The sequence below is a fragment of the Bos mutus genome, chromosome 26 (assembly GCF_027580195.1).
Source record: "Bos mutus isolate GX-2022 chromosome 26, NWIPB_WYAK_1.1, whole genome shotgun sequence".
NCBI classification, from domain to species: Eukaryota; Metazoa; Chordata; class Mammalia; order Artiodactyla; family Bovidae; genus Bos; species Bos mutus.
In genome coordinates this window covers 42,983,935-43,005,704 of record NC_091642.1, presented here as the reverse complement: position 1 = coordinate 43,005,704, position 21,770 = coordinate 42,983,935, and the positions used below count along the sequence as shown (strand labels likewise).

The 21,770-nt window shown below is 40.8% G+C and overlaps 1 protein-coding gene across 1 annotated transcript in view; it reads right to left on the bottom strand.

Annotated features, from left to right (window-relative positions):
- The window catches only part of PRKG1 (protein kinase cGMP-dependent 1), a 1,407,171-nt gene extending 1,391,228 nt beyond the window's left edge, over nt 1-15,943 (bottom strand). The window contains exon 1 of the mRNA XM_005904632.2: nt 15,033-15,943. Within this exon, the coding sequence (XP_005904694.1) occupies nt 15,033-15,298 (266 nt within the window). The 5' untranslated portion in view covers nt 15,299-15,943. The remainder of the gene's footprint in view (nt 1-15,032) is intronic.
- Nucleotides 15,944-21,770: the final 5,827 nt, after the last annotated feature.

Below are 21,770 nucleotides of genomic sequence, written 5' to 3'. Positions count from 1 at the left end.
TGTTGGAAGGCATGATATGTTTTGTGAATGAAGTCAGAATCAGTAAATAACAATGAGAGCTAAAGTTTATTGAATGACTACACAGGGCAGTGAGCTAAAACTATTGCATAAGCCACCTCACTTACACCTCTCAACAACCTCACCAGGTTTTTAACAATTACAGAAGCTGAGGTTTTATTTTCATGACACTGTCAGGCTGGCAAGGAGAGAACCTGGCTCTGGTTATGACATATGTCCACCCCTATCTGAGCTGATAGACTGATCGATGAAATTGCCTTGGGCGAAATAAAATCTGGACTGGTATTTGTCCAAATTGAAAAGCTCTAATACAGTCAAATCAGCCTCTAAATTGCAAACAGGAACTGACAATACACAAATATGTAAGTTCAATGTCAACTTGGGGAGAGAGGGACGGACAAGGAACGTTCTTCAGGCTGTTAGAACATCTACAAAGAGCCTCCACCCAAATCTCTAGACCTATAGCTCCACTAGACATGAAAAGATGTGCCCTCATCAGTTACAAGGACTGGACACTAGACAATGAAAGAAGGAACAGAGAAGCTCCTGGGAAACAGGGCTTCAGTCTGATGGAACATGACACCTGTCAATCAATAACCCCTCACCAGGGAGAGGCTCCTGTTGTGAAGAATCTCCACTCCAAAACTCTTCGGTGCTTCCAGTGTCTTTTTCTTTCTTTTTTTTTATTTTATTTAAATGTATTTATTTTAATTGGAGGCTAATTACTTTACAACATTGTTTTGGTTTTGCCACACATCAACATGAATCCGCCACGGGCGTACATGTGCTCCCCATCCCAGTGTCCAGTGTCTTTTTCTAAGCCTGACATAGCCGGTTCCCTGAGCATTCCTGTCTTATCATCATCCTTTCTGGGTAGTTAATGGTAGTGTTGCATTTAAATCCAGGATCTTTAAGAAACAGCTCTTCTAAGAAACGTGAACCAACAGTGTCCCAGAGTTGTTTGGGGTGCTAAATTGGATAATAGCACATCTTGAGTCCTTAGCTCTGTTTTATCTTATGTGGACAGTTTACTTTTTTATACATATATAAAACACAGAGACAGCATTTAACCATCTCATTTCCACTTGTCCCATGGTTCCAATTTACAAATTTCTAGGTTTCCTCATTTCACTCGTCACTTCTGATGTTTAAGATGGATTTAAGGAGAGCCGGAATGGCAAATAAGAGACAGAAGGACCTAAATTCAGTTTTGTCAATAACAAGCTTCATGTCATTGGCCAATCACATTATTTCTGAACTTCTAGATTCTTGCTTAATTGTGTATCCTTTAAGTTTTGTTCAGGAAAGGGGATGAACAAGGATATCTCCTAAAATCCTTTCTAGGCATTAGGTTCTATAATGTGTTAATACCAGAACTAATGTTGTAAAAAAAAAATCTGTAGAATTTGTCAAACCTTTAATTGTTACACATTTGCTAGCACTCTTACTTAACACTGTACACTCACATTCTTTTGTTAGACTGTGTACACAGAGAGTATCCCTCGTATACAAAGCCTTAGGGAAGGAAGTAGCATCATCCTGATTTCATACAAGTAGAAACAAAAGCTCAGAGAGGTAAAGCAATTTGTTTACAATCACATAGCCATAGGTATAGGAAGAGTCGGAGGTCAACCTCAGGTCTATGCCTCCAAAGCCCTATCATCATGATAGTTTCAGGTCATTTCTCTCTAAGACTGGACTAAAATCTCTGAGATTACTCTTCTTACACTCCAAAATCAGTTCCATTTTTTGGCTTCAACCTCAGGATTGAATCTATGTGATATGACTGAATTCTAATCCAAATAAATGTTTGCAAAGTTACCTTTCAGTAAATCTAGTTCAATATCATAACAGTGATCAAAAAAAGCAAAGTAAACTCTCCCAGAGGTTGCCATCCTATAAAAAGAAAGCTCCACTGACTAGTTACAATACCATATATGTCCAAATATTCCCACTAGCCTTTAAAAAAATGTAGCTGAGAGATTTGGAATTCATTATTTTCCCAAGTGGAAACAAGCTCCTTAGAATCTTTAAAGTATCAAAAATGTATTTTGAAGAAAGAAAAACAAACCACAGTGATTCTTAAAGATGGACTTCAGTTATTTAAGAGCAGTATATACAAACAATTGTATCCTTACTTTAAAAAATCACATTGTAGGAATTCAAAAGTTTTATTCAACTTAAAAAAATCAAGCCAAATGTGCAGTATGGACTTTATAAATCTGAAAAGTAAAAGGGTACATAAACATTGCCTCAAAAAAGAGTGTTCTCATGACTGTAACTCGAGTATAAAAAAGAAATAAGAACTTTCCACATGTTTCTGCAATAGTTTTATGTTTGGCTGTTTTTAAAAATGTTTGTTTTTAATATGGAAAATTGATTTTGTCAATGCCATTCACATGCTTTTTATTTTTTAATAGAAAAGGTTAGAGATCATTTATCTGATATAGAAAGTTTATGCATAGTCACAAACTAAAATAGTCACACGGAAAATTAGCAACTTTTTTGAGCTGCCACTGTCATCTTTGGAAGTTATCCCATATATAAATCAAAGACACATGAGGAAATGCACACAAGACTGTTAGCTGCAGTGTGGCTTATGCTTACATAAAATAAAACAAGTAACTATCAATATTAATAAGCCTAATACATGGATACAACGGAATACTATGTGGCTGTTAGACTGATACGAACTACTCTAGAAAGGAAGGAGCTATAGTTGAGGAAAGAAAACAGGTTGCTGAGGAGTGTTATGGGATGAGTCTCCTTCAGTTAGAAAAGCAAAGAATAAACCCAAACTCCAAATGAACACAGAGGCTCTCTATAAAAAGTGTCCATAAAAATACAGAAAAGCTAACACTGGCTGCCTGCTGGCAGGCAGGTGGGGAAAACTGGGAAGAGAAGATCAAGCTTTGTACATCTTTTTATTGTCTGACAACCAGCGGGCATTACCGTCAGCCATTAAAACAACTGGGAGCATAGTCATGGTCCAAGAAAAGCTTAAAATCAGCAAATTTGAAATATCAAAAAGTGTCTCCACATTTTAACATGGCAATACAGCTGCAGAACCTCACAAAAGAAACTTTTAAAAATCGCCCTAATATCAGGAAGCCCAGTGAGTCTGAGGCCTGTCTCATTCTGTGAAGACATCCTCCATAATGCCCTGGAGAGACTAGATAAATGGGGAATTTCAAGGCAGGATGCTTCAGACCCTGCCTCCACACTTGAGGAATTTGTCTTCCCTTGATAACAAACCAGAAAGGTCAGAGAAAACAAAAGGCTTTGCCACTTATCTCTTGCTTCACTCTTGTCTCTCTAATAGTGACTGGGTTTTCTCTTTTTTTTAGCTCTGCAGACAAAAGAAAGGATCATATATGTTTGATCTTTCCTTGATCCTTTCTCGCAGTCATAGACCCTATGACATTAATTTTTCCTAACTTAGGAAAAATAGAAATGACTGCCCTTAGGAGCACTTTTCTATACTGGCGGCTTCAAATAAACATATCGCAGAGTTTCAAAACACCTTTAACAAAGGCAACATGTTGTCAAATAGGGTATCAAAATGTAAAGTGTTGAATTTTCTCTTTCCCCTCTTGCTTGTTTATCCAAGTACAATCTAACACAATATATGAGCAGAGAAGCGCATGAAAGAGGCCACATGATTACATGTGAATTCTTTTTCATCCACAGTACAACTTCATTTTGGCATCAACCCTCAGTTACAGGGACAGACCAGAATAAGTGCATTTCTCCTCAGTGTTAAATCACAAATGTTGTCATCACCAAAACCACTTCACTTCCAGTCCCCTGGGGGCTTTTACATGAGAGGGGTCACGACTGAATGTAATGGCCTTTTCCAGGAAGGCTGAATGGCACTTTCCAAGGGAGTATTGATTCAAAAACCCTACAGTCCATTAGGTACGACCCACAATCTATCCCTTTATGGTAGGTCAGACCACATTCATTTCTTTTCACTCTAAAATTGTTGAAAGGCATGGTATATTTTGGACACCCCATAACAGACTTGGCTTTACTCTTGAAAATATATAATGTATATGAATAATATTAACTAGAGTTTTAAAATGTATTTCTAAAAAGGACCTCAGACTGCAGCAGGCCATGTTAGGATTTATATAATTATGTTCTAGAAGTGTAGAGTTATCAAAGGCAGCAAATAACCAATTAGTAGGTATTGAAGTTTCTTCTAATAGCTGATCTTTTTCTTATAATAATTGTATTTAGTTCTTTATTGGGGTGAGAGGACTGAGTAGTAAGACGTTCCCTTTATTCTATCTCCTCACACATATATATTTTTTGCCGTTTTTAGTTTTACATTCTTTCTCTCAGTTTTCTTTTCTCAGCCAAATGTGAGTCCAGAGTTTCCTCACAGGTGCTTCAGGAACTTCCCTCAGACAGATACCAATGTTCAAAGAGTTCTCGGTGGAAAGCACACTCTTGGTTTTCTCTTTTGGTTTAAACACCACACTTCGGCTTTTTAAACACATTCCTCAAAATCACTATTTATTGGAAAACTATGATAATACATGTATTCAATGCTGCACTTTCCAAACACTTGAATTCTCACGGTGCCTTAACCTAGCGGCCGGGCTCTTTTTTGGGCTTCCCTGGTGGCTCAGAAGTTAAAGCGTCTGCCTCCAATGTGGGAGACCCAGGTTCAATCCCTGGGACGGGAAGATCCCCTGGAGAAGGAAATGGTAACCCACTGCAGAATTCTTGCCTGGAGAATCCCATGGACGGAGAAGCCTGGTAGGCTACAGTCCAAGGGCTCGCAAAGAGTCGGACACGACTGAGCGACTTCACCTTCACACTTGAATTCCTCATTTATATGTGGAAGCTAAAATATAAACAAATATAACAAAACAGAAACAAAAGCATGGATACAGACATCAAACTAGGGGACACCAACGGCGAGAGTGAAGGGAGAGAGGCAAGAAAGCGGTAGGAGGTTAAGAGACACAAACTACTCTACGTATAAAAGCTACAAGAATGTACGGCAAATGCAGCCAATACTTTATAATCATTTTAAATGCAGTACAGTCTCTAAAAACAATGAATCACTATGCTGTACACCTAAAACTAATATAATTTTATAGTGAATCAATTTTACTTCAATGAAAAAAGAAAGTTGTGTGTTTGAGAATGTATTTTAAAACTCAACTAAAGGCCATCTCAAACTACTAGTTGTACAATTGCTAAATATTATACTCCTGCTGCCATCTTGTGGTCATTTTTGGAATCTTCTTGTTGGCTCTCTTTTCCTCCCTTCTTTGCTTCTCCTCACTCCACCTCCCTTTCCCCCTACCTTTCGGACAGGACCTATATCCAAACCTTAATGAGTTCCTTTTTTAAGTGGTAGGCAGACAACCTGCACTGTATTCTGAAATGAGAATTGATTGTTGTTAACTCTCCTCCTGTTTGCATAAAAGGAAGGCTGACTGCTGAAGAGTTGATGCTTTTGAACTGCGGTGCTGGAGAAGACTCCCAAGACTCCCTTGGACTGCAAAGAGATCAAACCAGTCAATCCCAAAGGAAATCAACCCTAAATATTCATTGGAAAGACTGCTACTAAAGCTCAAGCTCCAATACTTTGGCTACTTGATGTGAAGAGCCGACTCATTAGAAAAGATCCTGATGCTGCAAAAGATGGAGGGCAGAAGGATAAAGGGACGACAGAGGATGAGATGGTTGGATGGCATCACCAATTCAATGGACGTGAGTTTGAACAAACTCTGGGAGATAGTGAAGGACAGGGAAGCCTGGCATGCTGGAGTCCATGGAGTTCCAAAAAGTCAGACACGACTTTGCTACTGAAGAACAATAACCTCCTACTTGTAATATATTCCCGCCTTTCTCCTTATACTTTCTCATTTTTCTGCAAAACTATTTTTTAAATAATAATACCTTTAAAAATATTTATCTTTTAGATTCATCTAGTTTCTTACAAGTCAAGGAAACACAGACTACAGGAAAATACATGTGTATTTTATGAAAGACTTTCCCTTCCAAACTTTTTCCAAATTATATTTTTACAGAGAAAGAAAAAGTCTTGAATTTCTGGCTGCAGGATGCCACACTACTGCCCTTCAGAGCCACAGACATTGACTTATAGGACCCAAGGAGGAGCCCTGGGGACACTCTGGGAAGACAGAGCTGCCCATGGACTGTAAGCTGGACGGAGATTGGAGGCCAGGCACCCCTATCCCTTTATAATTCCCAGCTGTCCTGTTCACCTGTGTCTGTGGCATGGCAAAGGAATTCATAAACCTGGGGTAAATCAGACACTTCTCTGCCGATATAGTGAAGTGAGTAATTCTTAACCAGGCTGATTTACCATTAGAGCAAGAATATATCTTATAAAACCCACTATTTCCATGCAAACCTATGTCCTCACTCCAATTCCTATGGAGAAACTGAAAGCCATCCAAGGAGTCACCCAAAGACAGGTCCAGTGAGAACTCAATTAGACAAAATTTTCCACAACATAGACGGGGTGAGCATGAAAGCAATCTGTTTCATTCCTTGTTGAAAATGACTTTAAAATAAACTTTCCCTCTTTTGTGTTATTCATATCTATGTTATTTACAATCTATATTTTTCCACATTTTCCTTTAAAATCTATGAACCTTTAAAACGAAGCTTTCTAAGCAACAGAAGCCACATGGCATAGGTTTAATATGATTGCTACATCTTTTCCCTCAGTACATCAAAATTCTTTACTAATATAAAACAAACTAACTTGTGTGCCACCTAGAAGCAGCCCCAGTGCCATCAGTATATGAACATCACCCTTTGGGAAATGGGTTCTGATGTGTACATGCTGAATAGAGTGCAGTAAACCTAACGAGAGTTGTTTATAAAAAAGCAGCTTTAAGTGTTGCGGCAACCAGATGTTGATGTTTTAGACCCACAGTTCAGATCCCAAGTTCTCAAACACTGCTTCTGCAGTGACTCACGAGATGAATGATGTTCCCACGTGCACCACACTCTTGTGAAAAGACAAGACGGACTGTGGGTTCTGTGCTATTTCCTGCCATATATTTTTCATCTTCCCAGCCTGGGAAGCCAATTGGAATGCAGGTCAAAAACCATCCCTTGAGAGGTGCCTGTGAATGCACTCAACCTTATTTTCTAAGAAGCAAATAATTCACGAAGTTTGATTTTTAACCTACTATTTACTCATTTTAACCTCACAACTAATCAAACACATACCACCGTGTGCCATGACACTTCAGCTACAACCTGCTGGAATAAGACCTGGAATGTTGTCCTGCATATTTTAGAGTGAACTTGCTCTGTGAGAGGAGATTGAATTGGATATGAATTGGTTTGATCCTCTAAATGGTTTCTGGGTGAATTTTTGTTTGTTTGTTTTTAATACCTTCTAGATATGTGCTGTTTTTATCCTGCCTCTGAAATTTAGCATGTGGGAAGAGAAATGCATGGTAAGCTGAAGGTTTTATAGGGTTGGAATTTTTACTATAAACAGACCTGGTTTCTACCCTGGGGTTTACAATCCAAGATATAAAAGAATTTTCTATTTTGAGAATTTTTAGCATATGTAGTTGAAGTTCCTCGATGGCCATGCGAGGCATGAAATTAATATTACCCATGCCGTGAGGGCAAGGGGAGGCATCAAGAAAAATACTAACATTTACTCAAAGGCTTTGGATTTGCTCACCAGGCAATATCAGTATCACACAGTTGGACAAATAGGCCTACAAGTATTTTTGAGAGGCAAATACACAAGTACTTTTAAGATTCCCTGTAAGGTTTGTCAGCAGTATTTTTGCAGTATTTGAAGTCAGAAGGCTCAAATAAAGACTTCTGAGGATTGAAAACACATTTTGAAGCACTCTCTAAACTGATTTAGAAAGGAGGAGCAGTACAGCATAATTTAAGAACTGTACTTGCATAATCTTTATCACAAGTGAAAAAAAAAATTCAAACTAAGTCCTAACAGGGTAATTACAGCAGATGTCTTACTGGATTTGTCTTATTAAGGCAAATTCACTTATTAAATAAACACTCAGATGAAATCAGCATGTTATCCCCTTACACACCAAAGTGCCATCAGTGCGTTCATCCATATAATGAAATCAATCCAGATCAACTCCAAGGATCAAGATATTAACTGTTTAGGACTAATTTCCAAGAATATGTCAAATCTACATGCACTAAAAAAAGGTTAACCGTGCAGCCAACATATTGGACAGGACAAATTACAGAAAGTATTTTACAGCTTTTTAACCAATATAAACTTGGTATTGACTGAATGTAAAACTACACTTTTTTCTAAGATAGCATGAGTTTCTACTATAACCCCACATTTAAAAAAAAAAAAAAGTATGGAAATGTTTAAAAAAAATTAAAAGCAACATAATGTACACTGAAGTTTCTAATCTACCAACAATGTTTCGGGAGCAGTGCAGAGTAAGTTTAGGAGTTTTAAAAAATGAGTCTGCTGTTCATAATGACAATAAAAGAGATTAGTTCTATAAGCTTTTACATAATAAAAACAAACCTATATCAAAGATACACATTCTTTGGAAATATCCAGTTTTCATTAAGAAATACTTTAAAGCATCATATATTTTCAACATGAGGAATTACTTTTTAAACTTTAGGAAAATCAAATTGTACAATATCTGAAATAACTTAAGACATGAAAGGTTTTGAAAGGTTAGAATACTAGTCTGAGCAAGACCTCTGTTCTACATTTGTGGTTGTATGAGTTTTGCAAATAACACAGATAGATCTGGCAGGAGTTCCAGATGTCAAGCTAAAAGAGAGGAACCAGGGACCCCAAAGAGAGATGCACAACACGGGCAGATCTGACAACAAAGAAAAATAGGTAAAGATCATCATTGGGTAAAAGGTGGAATCAACAAGAAGCAACAGAGACTGATTCTAGTACCCTGCTCTGGGAGACAACATTGGACTACATGTCTAATATCAGACACAAGCATTTGACATGCTGCAAGATGCTGTCATCTATCTTACGATAGCAGCCCAAGAAGTAAATCATCCTTTCCCCAGGGAACTGACTGGGCCAAACTCGAAGAGTTTACCGTAAGAAGTGTAAAGTCATAAACTGAATAAATTGGCAATTTGTGTGTATGTGTATAGATATACATATATGGACATACACATATAATCATACACATAAACATACACACACACACATCCTTTTCTCTTCAGGGATCCAACAGCACATGACTCTAACAAAGCGAGGCTCCAGGTCAGTACTCACTTTTGACTAATTCCAAACTTCTGAGCTTTCACTATTGTGAAACAGGATACACTACCCCTGGTTTATCTCAGAGCTCACAGTAACTTCCAAGAGCTACAAGAAGTCAAGATAACATAGGGTCCTGAACTCTGATAAGCAAATTCTCAGTGGCAAATGAAAATAATTATTCCTACTCTGAGCAGCTCTGAAACCACCTGAAAATCCTATCAAAAGAAAGGGTTTTAATGCACTCTTAGCACCTCCTACACAGAGTGGGGAGAGGGCACTGGGAAATGAGCAGTCAGTAAAGAGTAAAAACATATGACATCTTTTGTTTATTCAGGTCTTTTAGAAATATTTTCATGAGGGTCAGTCAAATCTCCTGCTGCTGCTGCTGCTGCTGCTAAGTTGCTTCAGTCATGTCCGACTCTGTACGACCCCATAGATGGCCGCCCACTAGGCTCCTCTGTCCCTGGGATTCTCCAGGCAAGAGCACTGGAGTGGGTTGCCATTTCCTTCTCCAATGCATGAAAGTGAAAAGTGAAAGTGAAGTCGCTCAGTCGTGTCCGACTCTTAGCGACCTCATGGACTGCAGCCTCCCATCCGTGGGATTTTCCAGGCAAGAGTACTGGAGTGGGTTGCCATTGCCTTCTCCGGTCAAATCTCCTACGAACACACAATTAAATTGAAACTTGCAAACTATACACGTATCAATGATCCAGATAGAACAAGAACCCTTGCTATATTACAAATACCCTTGGAAAATGAACATCATCCAAGAACCCAAATCAACCCCAAAGCAAAGTGGATATGTCTTAAAATATAAGTCTCATGACTAAAACCAGGGTACTGTCTGCCTTCTGTATTGCTCTGACTGAAAGTACGAGTGAAGTGCTTGTTCACAGAACCTGTCCTCTTCAAACTACTCTTGGCAAGACACAAGGATCAAGCCTGCCTAAACAACCTGCCGTCTTCTCGGCGGTTCTTCCCCCTTTCAACTCTCATCATAAATACTACTCATCAGAGTAAACTAGATGAATGTCCTCTCCCAGAAGCTCCTGTTAAAACATCATTATGTTAATCCAGAAAGGATAACTGGTCAACAGATTGGTATGTGGTCAGGTAGTAATAAATTCCTTTGGATGGAAGGATTGGTAGGGATGATGGGATTAGCAGGAGGAATCTGTAAGGCAAAAGGCAAAGGATAGAGTGGATGATATCCAAAGGCAACCACAGAGATCCTTTTCACATCCTTCCTTACCTGCACTGCTCATCAGTTCCACCTATGACGTGAAGGAGGAACGACTAGGAAATGCCAATTCCAAGAGAAGGACCTGAGGAAATTCTAGCCAGCTCAGCGCATTCAAGGTGTATGTGCTGGATATGCCTATCAAGGCATATTTGCTTAAGCTCACTGGTCAATTTTCATAAGGTCAGTTTTGTGCTGGCTATAAGCAAAACAAACAAACAAAAAAACACCAAAACAACAATGTATTCTAATTTAGGGCATGTTCTTTTTTTCCTATTCAGAAGGATTCACTAGTTAATAAGATGGAACTATCCTGATTCCAAGGCATAGCAGCTGAGAACTGGGGCTTTAAAAATTTTTAAACTGGGGTTTGAAACGCATCTGGCATTTCTTAGCTGTGAGATCTTAGGCAAGTGACTTCTTTGAGCCTCAGATTCCTCACATGAAAAGTACATATATGATTTAGGATCACTGAGGAAAAAACAATGAGCTGATGAAAGTAAACAGCTTAGCACTGTGTTAAAATCAGTAGGATTAGCTATCTTTAATATTCTTACCTATGCTATTTTAAAGCATTGTGTATTTTTACTGGAACAATTAATAAGGTGGGCCCAGAATTCAGTGGGTGTACCCGCTCATTTCATTGAAGCTAGTTATATCAAAATTAGGCCAGATCCCTTGATTTAGTCTGAAGGTTAAATCAGCTGAAATGAATCAGAGACGCAAAAGGCAAAGAGTTTTCTGGGGCATCCATTCCAAAGCACCCGTGTCCCAGTGCAAGAAGGTACAAGTTCCAAAGGATGAATTTACATTATCAAGAATCAAGGGATCTGTGACAGGAATAGCTCAATAGCTTTGCAATATAATACATTATTCCTGTAACAGAGTGATATTGATTTCAGCTTTTGCTTAAGCTAATTTAAAAACACAATTGTATGCAGTCCTCTGAGCTAACTGGGTGGTCAAAATAAGGAATTTAGTTGTGATTAAAAAAACAGAGGGAAGAATCAGGATATCTGGTTATTCTTGATGTGGAGTATATGCATGCAGGGAATTGAAGCTCACAGAAAACTATATGAAAGACTCAGTTATTTGGTAGAAAGTTATATATGAATGTAAAATATCATCATCATCATCAAAAACAGCCTACAGTTTTCAATGATTATCACTTGATCTCTACTGGGCATTTCTAAGGGGTCTGCAAATGAGGACTGTAATAAGTCGGATGTTTTCTTTTTAAACATGATCATCATACTGTACACTTGATACTTATGCCGAGAGCTCAGATCTTCCCTTTCTCTAGTATAATTTTCATCTAAAGCATTCCTCAGATACTTAGATCATTCTTAATGGAGTTTGTGCATTATACCCTCTGTGGACACATGGAAATCTGGCTAATTGGACTGACTTGATTACAACAGTCGTTGAATTCTCCCATTTCCTTCCACTGCAATAAATGCTCAAGATATTTTTACCAGCGATTATGTAAATATTTCAGATTGCAATCATTTTCCGAAACAGTGGTGATAGGCAAAAGTTCTTTTGTCATTCTGCCCACCAAACAGAATTCCTATACTTTCAAAATATATTTCTTTTCTTGTTAGTATAAAAACTGGTGGTGTCCTAGCAAAGTTTCAAACAAACCCATAGCATGAATAGCTCTCACTAAATCCTACAGCCACTGGAATTGAACATTAGCTTTGTGATAAAGCAGTCTCTTTCAGTCCCAGTAAATGCATCAGGATGGCACAACTTTTAACAGAATGCATGAGTTGATGGGATGTCTATTTCCCAAATCCCAATATCTGAAAATTAGCAAATGCACTTTTATTTTGACATTAGCAAATGCACTTTTATTTTGAAAGCACTGTGTTTGCTGTTAAATGCTGTATTCTAGAAATACTTTTTTAATGATTTCTTTTCTTGGCCAAAATAAGGTGCCTCACCAGTAAGTCAGTACTGTCTCTTTAAATGCTAGGATAAGTACCTAATTCCAGAGGTTACTATTCCCATGTTCTACCTGTCAAAATTCTTTAAACTCTAATGAGTCAGCTTCCTGAAAATACACGCCAAGCTTCCATTTGAAAGTGTAAAACTACATGCTGAGTGGGAAAAAGTTTACACTCAGTCCCAGGGTAAATCCGCGCACAGAGTTAAGTAGAAAAGCACTTCAGCTAGTTTCTGCGGACACAAATATGCGCTCGACCAATCTCTACTGCGCATGATCCACTCTTTTGATGAATGTTCCTACCCCTAACCAGAAAGCGCTGGGAGTAGGGGGGAGGGATAGAATAAGGAAGATGATGCGTACGTTTGAAAGATCAGCCATTTCCTCTAAGTACACACAAAAATGTCTCTCATTCCTAGGGAGATTTCTTATCAAGGAAAATAAAAGTTCCTCTTTGAGAGCTAGCTCCTGAATGAGAGGGGACCCTGGGAGGGAAGTTTCTTCTAACCTCTCCAGACCCCGGTGAAATTTCCTTTTTGCTGCGGCGAGGCGGTGCTGGCTACACTTTTTTTTGGAGGGGCGCAGTCCAGACACAGAGATCTGAAATTTCAAAAATGCGATAGAGCCCCAGCCGGCCAGCCCTAGGAGGCGAACAGCTGCTGGGTGACCGCTGATGAAGTGGCTTCTTAAGGAGGTGGGCAGATTGATTCCAGCTGCTGAGCGCGGGGCAGGGCAGCGGCCGAGGAATGCGCAGCTCAGCTGAGGCAAGACACAGCAGCTTCCCAACCAATGGCAAGGCCAAATATTAGCTCTGATTGCAGTCTTGGCCGAAGAGAAGGAAGAATGCCATTGTTTCATTTGATAGGAACTTCCAAGGCAGCGTGGGCCAAAAGGTGCCATGTGGACAGCGTCATTTAGTAAGTGTAGTATTGTTCAGGAAACCTGAAGACTGCCCCTTGAGACGTTGGTTCCGAGTGGGCCTGCAGTTACCAAGGTGAAATCCTTTCTGCCTGACACAACCTACCAGCTCCTGGTCCTCTTCTGATAGCTCTCTACTCCTGCACAGTCTTCATTGATCCCCTCCCCCATCCCACATACACTGGAATCAGTACACAATTGAAACAAACAAGGAAAGAGTGCAGGGGAAGAGCGGGGGACATCGAGAGTCCTGCAAGTGGCCTGGATGGACGGACAAGAAGACGTGCTCTTTAGAAGCACTAGCCTCAAAGTCCGCTTAGGGGGAGGGATTAATTTAGGGGTCCCCTGAGGGCCCCAAACTCAGACAACCAAGTGATCTAACAAGAAGGAAGGGGTAAGAGGCAGGCGGGCATGAAGGCACGCCTGATGGAATATTCAATATCCTGCGAGATGCACTTTCGGCCGTGCACTTCCAGAGACTAAAAGCCAGTAATGGGCTTTGGAGTCTGCACTTCCTCTCCCTAATGTCCAGAGGCGCTTTAATGCTGCAGCCAATCGATCAGCCTTCTCCGGTGAAGGCAGCGAGCGGAGAGCAAATACTTCCTACTTAGGGCCAAAATCGCCGGGCCTCCTCTGCGCACCACGAAAGAGCGACACACAACTTTGAACTGGCAGGACTTGGCTCTCAGCGTGGCGGGAAGAGGGAAGGAAGGAGCCCGGAGGCGCCCAGAGAAACAGCTCCCCTCCCTCGTCATCCCAACTTTTCCAGGGACAGACTCCGAAGACAAACAAGAGGGGGCGGTAGTATCGACTCAAGGACAGGGCTGACCAGTAGCCCCAAACCTGCTTCAGGTGCAAGGTCACCGAGCCACCTCCAAGCCCTAGGCAGCCCAAGAAGTGGACACTTCTGGAAGGGACACAAACTGAGCAAACCAACATCCAAGAAATGGTGTTTCTTTACAATTTCCTGCTGACATCACTTGCTGCCTGGAGAGTGACCCTCGGAGGCTGATCCCTGCAGTGGAGACGCACCCCAGTCCCGCCTCCCTCCCCTCACCCCCTCCGCGCCTTCCCAGCCGGGCTCGGGCTCTGGGCAAGTTCAGTTCCTAAACCGAACGCGGTCGCCCTGTCCAGCCTCCCGTCGCCGCTCCCGGGAGGCTCCAGCGGCGCACTGAGCATGCCCTGTGGCCTGGGTCTGGGGGTCACCTCCAGGAAGCTCTCCAGGCCCCGGGATGGGCCGGGTCCTGTCCCCGGAGGTAGTCTCCCCAGGGGTGCGCGAAGGGAAGACCGCGCGACTTCGGCGGGGTGCGCAGCGGCCAAGTTAGCGGGCGCGACCAAACTTTCCACGCTCCTTCTCCCCACCCCCACGCCACAGGGGCGCGTTTCCCCGAGGAGCTAGCCTTTCCCAGCCCGGCGGAGACCAGCGCAGCACGTGATGGGCAGAAATAAAAATAAACACTCCCCATTCCCGGCCCGCCAGGGCCACCCCCACTCCGCGCGCTGAGGGGAGCCAGGGGCGCCGGGCACCGAGCAGCCCCCGCCGCCGCGGCCCGGAGCCCCCAGTCCCCGAGCCGCCGCCCGGCCCGCCCGTCCGCCCCGAGTGGCGGCCCCGCTCCGGCCCGCCGCGCCCGCGCCCCGGCGGCGCCTACCTTTCGGATTTGGTGAACTTCCGGAATGCCTGTCGGAGGTCGTGGAAGGACCTGTAGGTCTGCGGCTCGGCCGAGATGCCCTGTGCCCGGGTGGTCCGGGGGCCGATGTGGGTCGAGGGCACGGGCAGCACTGACTGGCATTTATGGAGTTTCCTCTTCAGCTCCTGGATTTCTTCCTCCTTCTCTGACAGCCGCTTCTCCAGCTCTTTGATCCTCTCCTCCTTGAGCATGAGAATCTTGGCAAAGTCTTCCTCCAGCTCGCTCATGTTTTTCCCTGAGCCCCTCCGCGAAACTTTTTCTCGGGCGACGGCGGCTGGGACTACAGCCGGGCGAGGCGAGAGCGGACCGAGCGAGTGAATGGGCGCTAAGTACTGGAGCGCAGCGGTGCTGCCCCTAATGCGGCGCGAGGAGCCGCGTTCTTCGATCCACTTCTGCTGAATGGACTAAAAGCATCGAGGGGAGGATGAGAAGTCTAAAAGCGCTGGAGAGGAGAGGCAGAGTGCTAATCCCCAGCCTCTCCGGGGAATAGGTGATTATCTTTCATTGAGAAACCAATTAGAGCTGCCCTTCCTCCCCTGAGACCCCCTCCCCCGTCCCCCTTTCCCAATCACTTCGTGAGAACACGGCGTGCGCGCCACCCCACCGAGAGCCTGGTTTCTAGTTGGGAGGGTTGGACCAGTGAGCCTGGTCTCACCCCATCACACAATAATCACTCTTGCACGCTATATGGTACCAAACGAAAGGGCTGGGGTGGGGTGGGGTGAGGGGGGAGCTTTATGCCACTTGATCCTTGAAATAGCAACAATTACCATGTGATCTGGTAGATGACGCAGCGCTTGTAACTGGAGCCCAAAGACTTTGTGGGGTGTGTGCGTGTGAGTGTGTGTGTGTGTGTGTGTGAGAGAGATATTTCATAAATATTAAACTGCCTTTAGACAATAACGTGCGTGAATTCTTGTTTTCACCTTTTACTTCTCTTCTGCCCTGGATGGCAAGGGACGTGTGTGTTTATTCCTTAGTATGAAGTCTTATGGTTGTGACCCCAAGTAATAAGAATAACAGGGCACTCGCGGTCCCAGGTCTTTTCACCATAAGCTTTTAGTGGAAATAGTAAACTGAAATTGTTGGTGGGTAAATTGGATGAACACGTGTATGATAATGAGCCAAATGTTTACCAAAAAGGAAAAGGCCATGCATCCATTGGAAACTTCTTCGAGTTTGGTTTCTATTTCATCTGCTACTATTAAAATTTGTATACTGAGCACCCAAATTATATCACACCACCCTGGATGTGAAGTGGGGGCCACCAGTGCTGAATTGCGGGCTCACCCCAACAACTCCAGTTTTAGGGAAAAATAGCTTCTGCCAGCTGTATATTTCCCTCACCTCTGCACCCATCACCACACTCAGTGCTAAAGGGATGTTTATACTCATTTGGACCCAGAGTGTTTGCTAATTCCTACACTTTTATATATATATATATCACAGGGAGTATTGTTCACAAATCACAGCTAAAGAGTTTGGATGTGTGGGAGGAACATTTCTTCAGGTAAAGACCCACAAATCTATTTTTTAAAGAAAAAAAAAGATGCAAATTAAAATACCAGAGAGTTTTTGTAGAAATAATAATTTTCCTTAAAAGGAAATATCATCATATGATCCACTGGATGCTTATTTTTATAAAAATCTTTCTACCTTGTCTGAAACACCTTGGTAAAGGAAAAACAGGTATATACTTTTGCTTATAAATCAACCCTAAAATATATTTTATTCTCAAGATTTCTTTATTTACTGTTAGTTCTACTAGTCCAATTATATAAAATTGAAAACATTTTAAGCCACATCTGATTTTTAAAATCACACTAGATAATACAGATTGGCTTCATCTACTCATATTTGAGAAAGGGTATTCTCTATCTTGTTGATAGTTACAGTTCTATTGCTTCTATCTATAAACAACTTAATCTGCTATCATCCCTTTAGAAACACTCAAAATAATTGGCATTTAAAAATACATTAGAAAAAATTTATCTCCTTAAAAAATCTAGGCATGGGTTCAATTTTATTTATGGGAGATACGGAAATAGTTTTAAAATGACTCTGAAATGGACAGGTTATTTTCAAGTCTTATATACTAATCTTAAATACAGATATGCAAATATGTTTCTCCTGCTTATTAAAAAAAAAGAAACCTTTAGACCAACATTTTACACATATCTCAAAACCCTGAATTCATCCATATCTTTCAAAATCAATCTTATTTTTTTACTAAGTCAGTTTTAACTTAGGTGACATTGAACTTTGTGACCTTAAATCATGTCCCTTGGCTTATGAAATATTTAATTAAAAGCACAAGGAATATTTGAGAAAATACAACCTGGTAGCAGAGTAAACATTGAATTATTTAAAATCATAGCATTTTAAATCTGTAAGCAACACTGAAGATGACCTAACCTAACCTAACCACTTCATATTATAAAAGAGGAAAATGAGATCTTGAAAGGTGAAGTCCAAGACTACCCAAGGGCAAATGTTTGAAGCCAGGATTCCCCAGACCTTGCCTCCCCTACCTTGAAGCCTGCAAATCTAGGAATTCTACGATTCTGACACTCCAGTGTTCCAAGAGGCGATTTTAACGTCTGTGCTTTGCGTTTAAATCTGCAGCAGTGAGTTTCAATTGTCAAAGCAAGAAGTGTTAATGAATCCTTAGTTGTTGGTGTTGTTGTTTTTTCTTAAAGGAGAAGATCGCCATCTAGTGTCCTTGGAGAAATTTGCTAAATAAGTATCTTTTTCACAGTGAAGCTGAGGTTGGTGCCTTAAATACCTGTGTGAGTGTTTTCATGTTCCAAGTTTGAGAGAAATAAAGAAAATATGCAGGATTTTATGTCAGAATAAAACATTTTTTAAAATGAAAAATTTTATATCTTTTAGCCACTGGATAAACATCACAACAGTGATGTTAAATATTCATTGAGTGTTTAATATGCATTAGCACAAGGCTCCGGAGAAGGTAATGGCACCCCACTCCAGTACTCTTGCCTGGAAAATCCCATGGACAGAGGAGCCTGGTAGGCTGCAGTCCATGGGGTCACTAAGAGTTGGACTCGACTGAGCGACTTCACTTTCACTTTTCACTTTCATGCATTGGAGAAGGAAATGGCAACCCACTCCAGTGTTCTTGCCTGGAGAATCCCAGGGACGGGGGAGCGTGGCGGGCTACCATCTATGGGATCGCACAGAGTCGGACACGACTGAAGAGACTTAGCAGCAGCAGTAGCAGCAGCAGCAGCAGAAGGCTCAACCCTTTATATAACTAGCTAGTTTTAATCCCCAAGATGACTCTGTATGGTAGGTATTATTATTTATTCTCATTTTATAGATGGAGAAACTTAGAGTTAGCCAGATTAATTCGCCCATGGTCACAGAGTGCAGGCTGTCTTAGACCCCATGCATACTGCTTCTACCTAAAATTAAAGTGTCCACTTCTCTGTGAGCCCAGTGACAAGAAAAACTGAAAGTTCTTTGCTAATGAAAACACACTAAATTTGAAATCCCATACAAACTCAGATAAGTATCTAAGACTCTGGCTTCTCAACAACCAATCTCTTTACCAATGTTGTTTTCCTTATAATACTGTGGGATCTATTTTACATTTCATATACAGTTTTAAATGTTTACTTAAAAAGTACATGTATATTCTCAAATATTATGATGGTGCTTTGCCTCTCCATCCCCACCCTTCTAAGAAAGAACACTTTCTAAAGAAAGTAAAGCCTTATAGATGTGAGTAGCTCACAGGGACCTCCTATCCTTTAATCTAGGCCAATGTCACAGGGGGCAATGGGAAGACAGTATCTTTTTTATAAAAAAAATTCATTACCAACAATAAAACTAAAAGTCAGTCTGCTTTTTATTATCACTAAACGCCACAAGTTCTCACCAATGTCAGTAATAAAATACTCCTCCCCCTCCAAAAAACTATATTATTGATCTAAGTTCAAGGAGTTATTACATTTATTGTTGAGTGAGTGGAATACGCCCATTGTCACACCCTTGGAACAGCACTGACCTTGATACATGTTCCAAGGATCCAGAGCAAAGAAAGTTGTGTGCAGATGGTTTGAGTGAGGTGCCATGGATGGCAACAGAGGAATGCAGGAGGAAGTTTTGGAGAAATGAGAGTAGAGACAGGGGTCTAAGTTTTGGGAATGGGTGGGTTGGGGGGAATTCAAACCATCTATTTTCAATACCTTACATCCAAACACTTCTCTTGGTTACAATGATGACAGTATTTGTGGAAAATTGCATGGGATACATTTTTTTTTCTTAATCAAGGAATGCAATTAGTAAACTAAGAGTACTGGACTGGAATCAAAAGTCTATATTTATGTGTTAGCTCTGTTACATCCCAAGCTGTGTGTTACATCCCAAGCTCAGGCAAATCCCTAAACTTCTCAGATTTACTTTTTTTAATTTGTAAAATGGGGAGTGAGAGTGCCCTTGGGTCTGTCTTTCTACTTTTAATGATTTTATGGAGTTCTGCATTCCCTGTGACTTACATTTTTAAATCATCAGTCTGCTTTTATAGATGACATCCATTTGTCTACTTCAGCTGCGTTGGAAACTGAAAAGAAAGATTTATTATGGAGTCTGGTTTGTCCTATAGAGATTATGGTGACTTTGTGATTAACAGAAGCTTGGAGCACTTTCAGTTAATTCTACATCACCCTCGATGTGGCTTCAATTTTGTCACCTAAATCACTTTCTGGTGATCATAAAGTATGGTCACATCTTAGGCAAGATAAAAGTTTCAAGTCCTGAAATACACCCACATCTATATTAACACCACAAAGAACATGAAAATAGCAAATGAGGTATTGCCTCAGTGAATCAAATTTTAAAATTAGTTTCAACTTACTGAATTTATTTAAAGTATTGCAAGTTTTTTTGTTTTTTTAAAATATGTTCCTACACATGGTCCTATTAGTGTTAATGGAATTCTTTCTTATGCTGCAGGCAGTAGAAAGACCATTGCTTTTTATGATTTTCTGTGATAGCAGTCTAGAGGTTTGAAAAAAAAATTTCCTAGAAACTCAGAAAAATTGAAATAAGAAATGATGCTACTTTAATATTTTAGAAATCAAATGCTGCAGTATATTAAGAATCTTGGATCTAGGGAGATAGAAATGCTGTGAGACTTCAGGCTAATAATTTCATCCCCTGAGACTTAGTTTTCCCAACTATGAGTCGGACACATGGATATTAAATTCTTATATCTGCATCTTTAAGGCTCAAATGAAGTGAGATGAAAATAAGAGGTTGTTATCATTCCAATGTAACCCTAAGTAAATAATATAAATAAAATGCTAATGGATCCTCTGCTTTGATTCTTGATGGAGAAGGTAGCCCATCAGAGAGATGAACAGACTGGTTTAGTGGTGGTAGTAATATTTGTATTATATTCAGCCTACTTATTACTTGTGTAGGCAGAATTCAAAGACAGCTCCCAAGTTTCTCACCACTTGGTGGTATGTGTGTGTGTGAGTCGCTCAGTTGTATCCGACTCTTTGTGACCCCATGGACTGTAGCCAGCCAGGCTCCTCTGTCCATGGAATTCTCCAGGCAAGAATACTGAAATTCCCTTCTCCAGGTGATCTTTCTGACCCAGGGATCAAACCCGGGTCTCCTGCCTTGCAGGCAGATTCCTTACTGTCTGAGCCACCAGGGAACAAGGTGCTGCTGTGAAGACATTTTGCAAAAGTTATTGATGTCCCAGGTCACTGGTTTTAAGATAAGAACTTCTGGGTAGGTCTGACCTAATCAGGCAAGCCTTTCAAAGGACTGGGCTCTTCCTGAAGACGAAGACTATAAGCATGAGAGGAATTTGACTAGGGGTAGATTCTCCACCGCTGCCTTTGAAGATAGAAGGGACCACATGACGAGGAATGCAGGTGGAACCTAGGTGCTGAGAATACCGCCAACAGATGGCCAGCAAGGGAAAGGGGACCTCAGTCCTACAACATCAGGAAACTGACTCCTGTTTCAACCACAAGACATGGAAAAGAGAAGAGTAGAGCATAGCTGACACCTTGATCTGACCTTGATCAGGGGACCCAGCCATTCTGTGTCAGATGTCTTCTCTCCACAACTTGAGATAAAAAGCAAGTGTTGCTTTAAGCCTCTAAGTCTGTGGTAATTAGTTAGACAACAAGATAAAACTAATGAATTACTCAACTGCAATTTTTAAATGTCCATTAAAAATGCCAGAAATGTTAAACCACTCTCAGAAGCCTGACTTTACAAAAGAGTCATTTTTAGTGAAACCACTTGAGTACATTTCAAATGGGTACTTGGGGACATAAAAAGTTGTTATAAATCATAAACGGCTTAAAGCATACTGATGAGATCACAAATAGCCTTCTGAGTATGACAAATTCTCTTTCATAAAAGATATTTATGTTTGATAGTTGTCTTTTTATGACTGAAGTATAAATCCTTCCAACCATAGGTTCTAGAAGGAATTAGAACCACTTGCTAGTTTAAATTTTTGTGGGGTAGAAATGTTACCATAGTTTACCTTGGGTAGTGAACATGCTCTGTGACCTTGGGCAAATTACTTCATCTGCCAAGCCTTATAGTTTTCTTATCTATAAAATAGTAATAACTCTTTTATATAGCTGTATATGTTTTCATACTATGTTAAGCTCTGGGAATACATTTAAATATCTTTGATTCTTA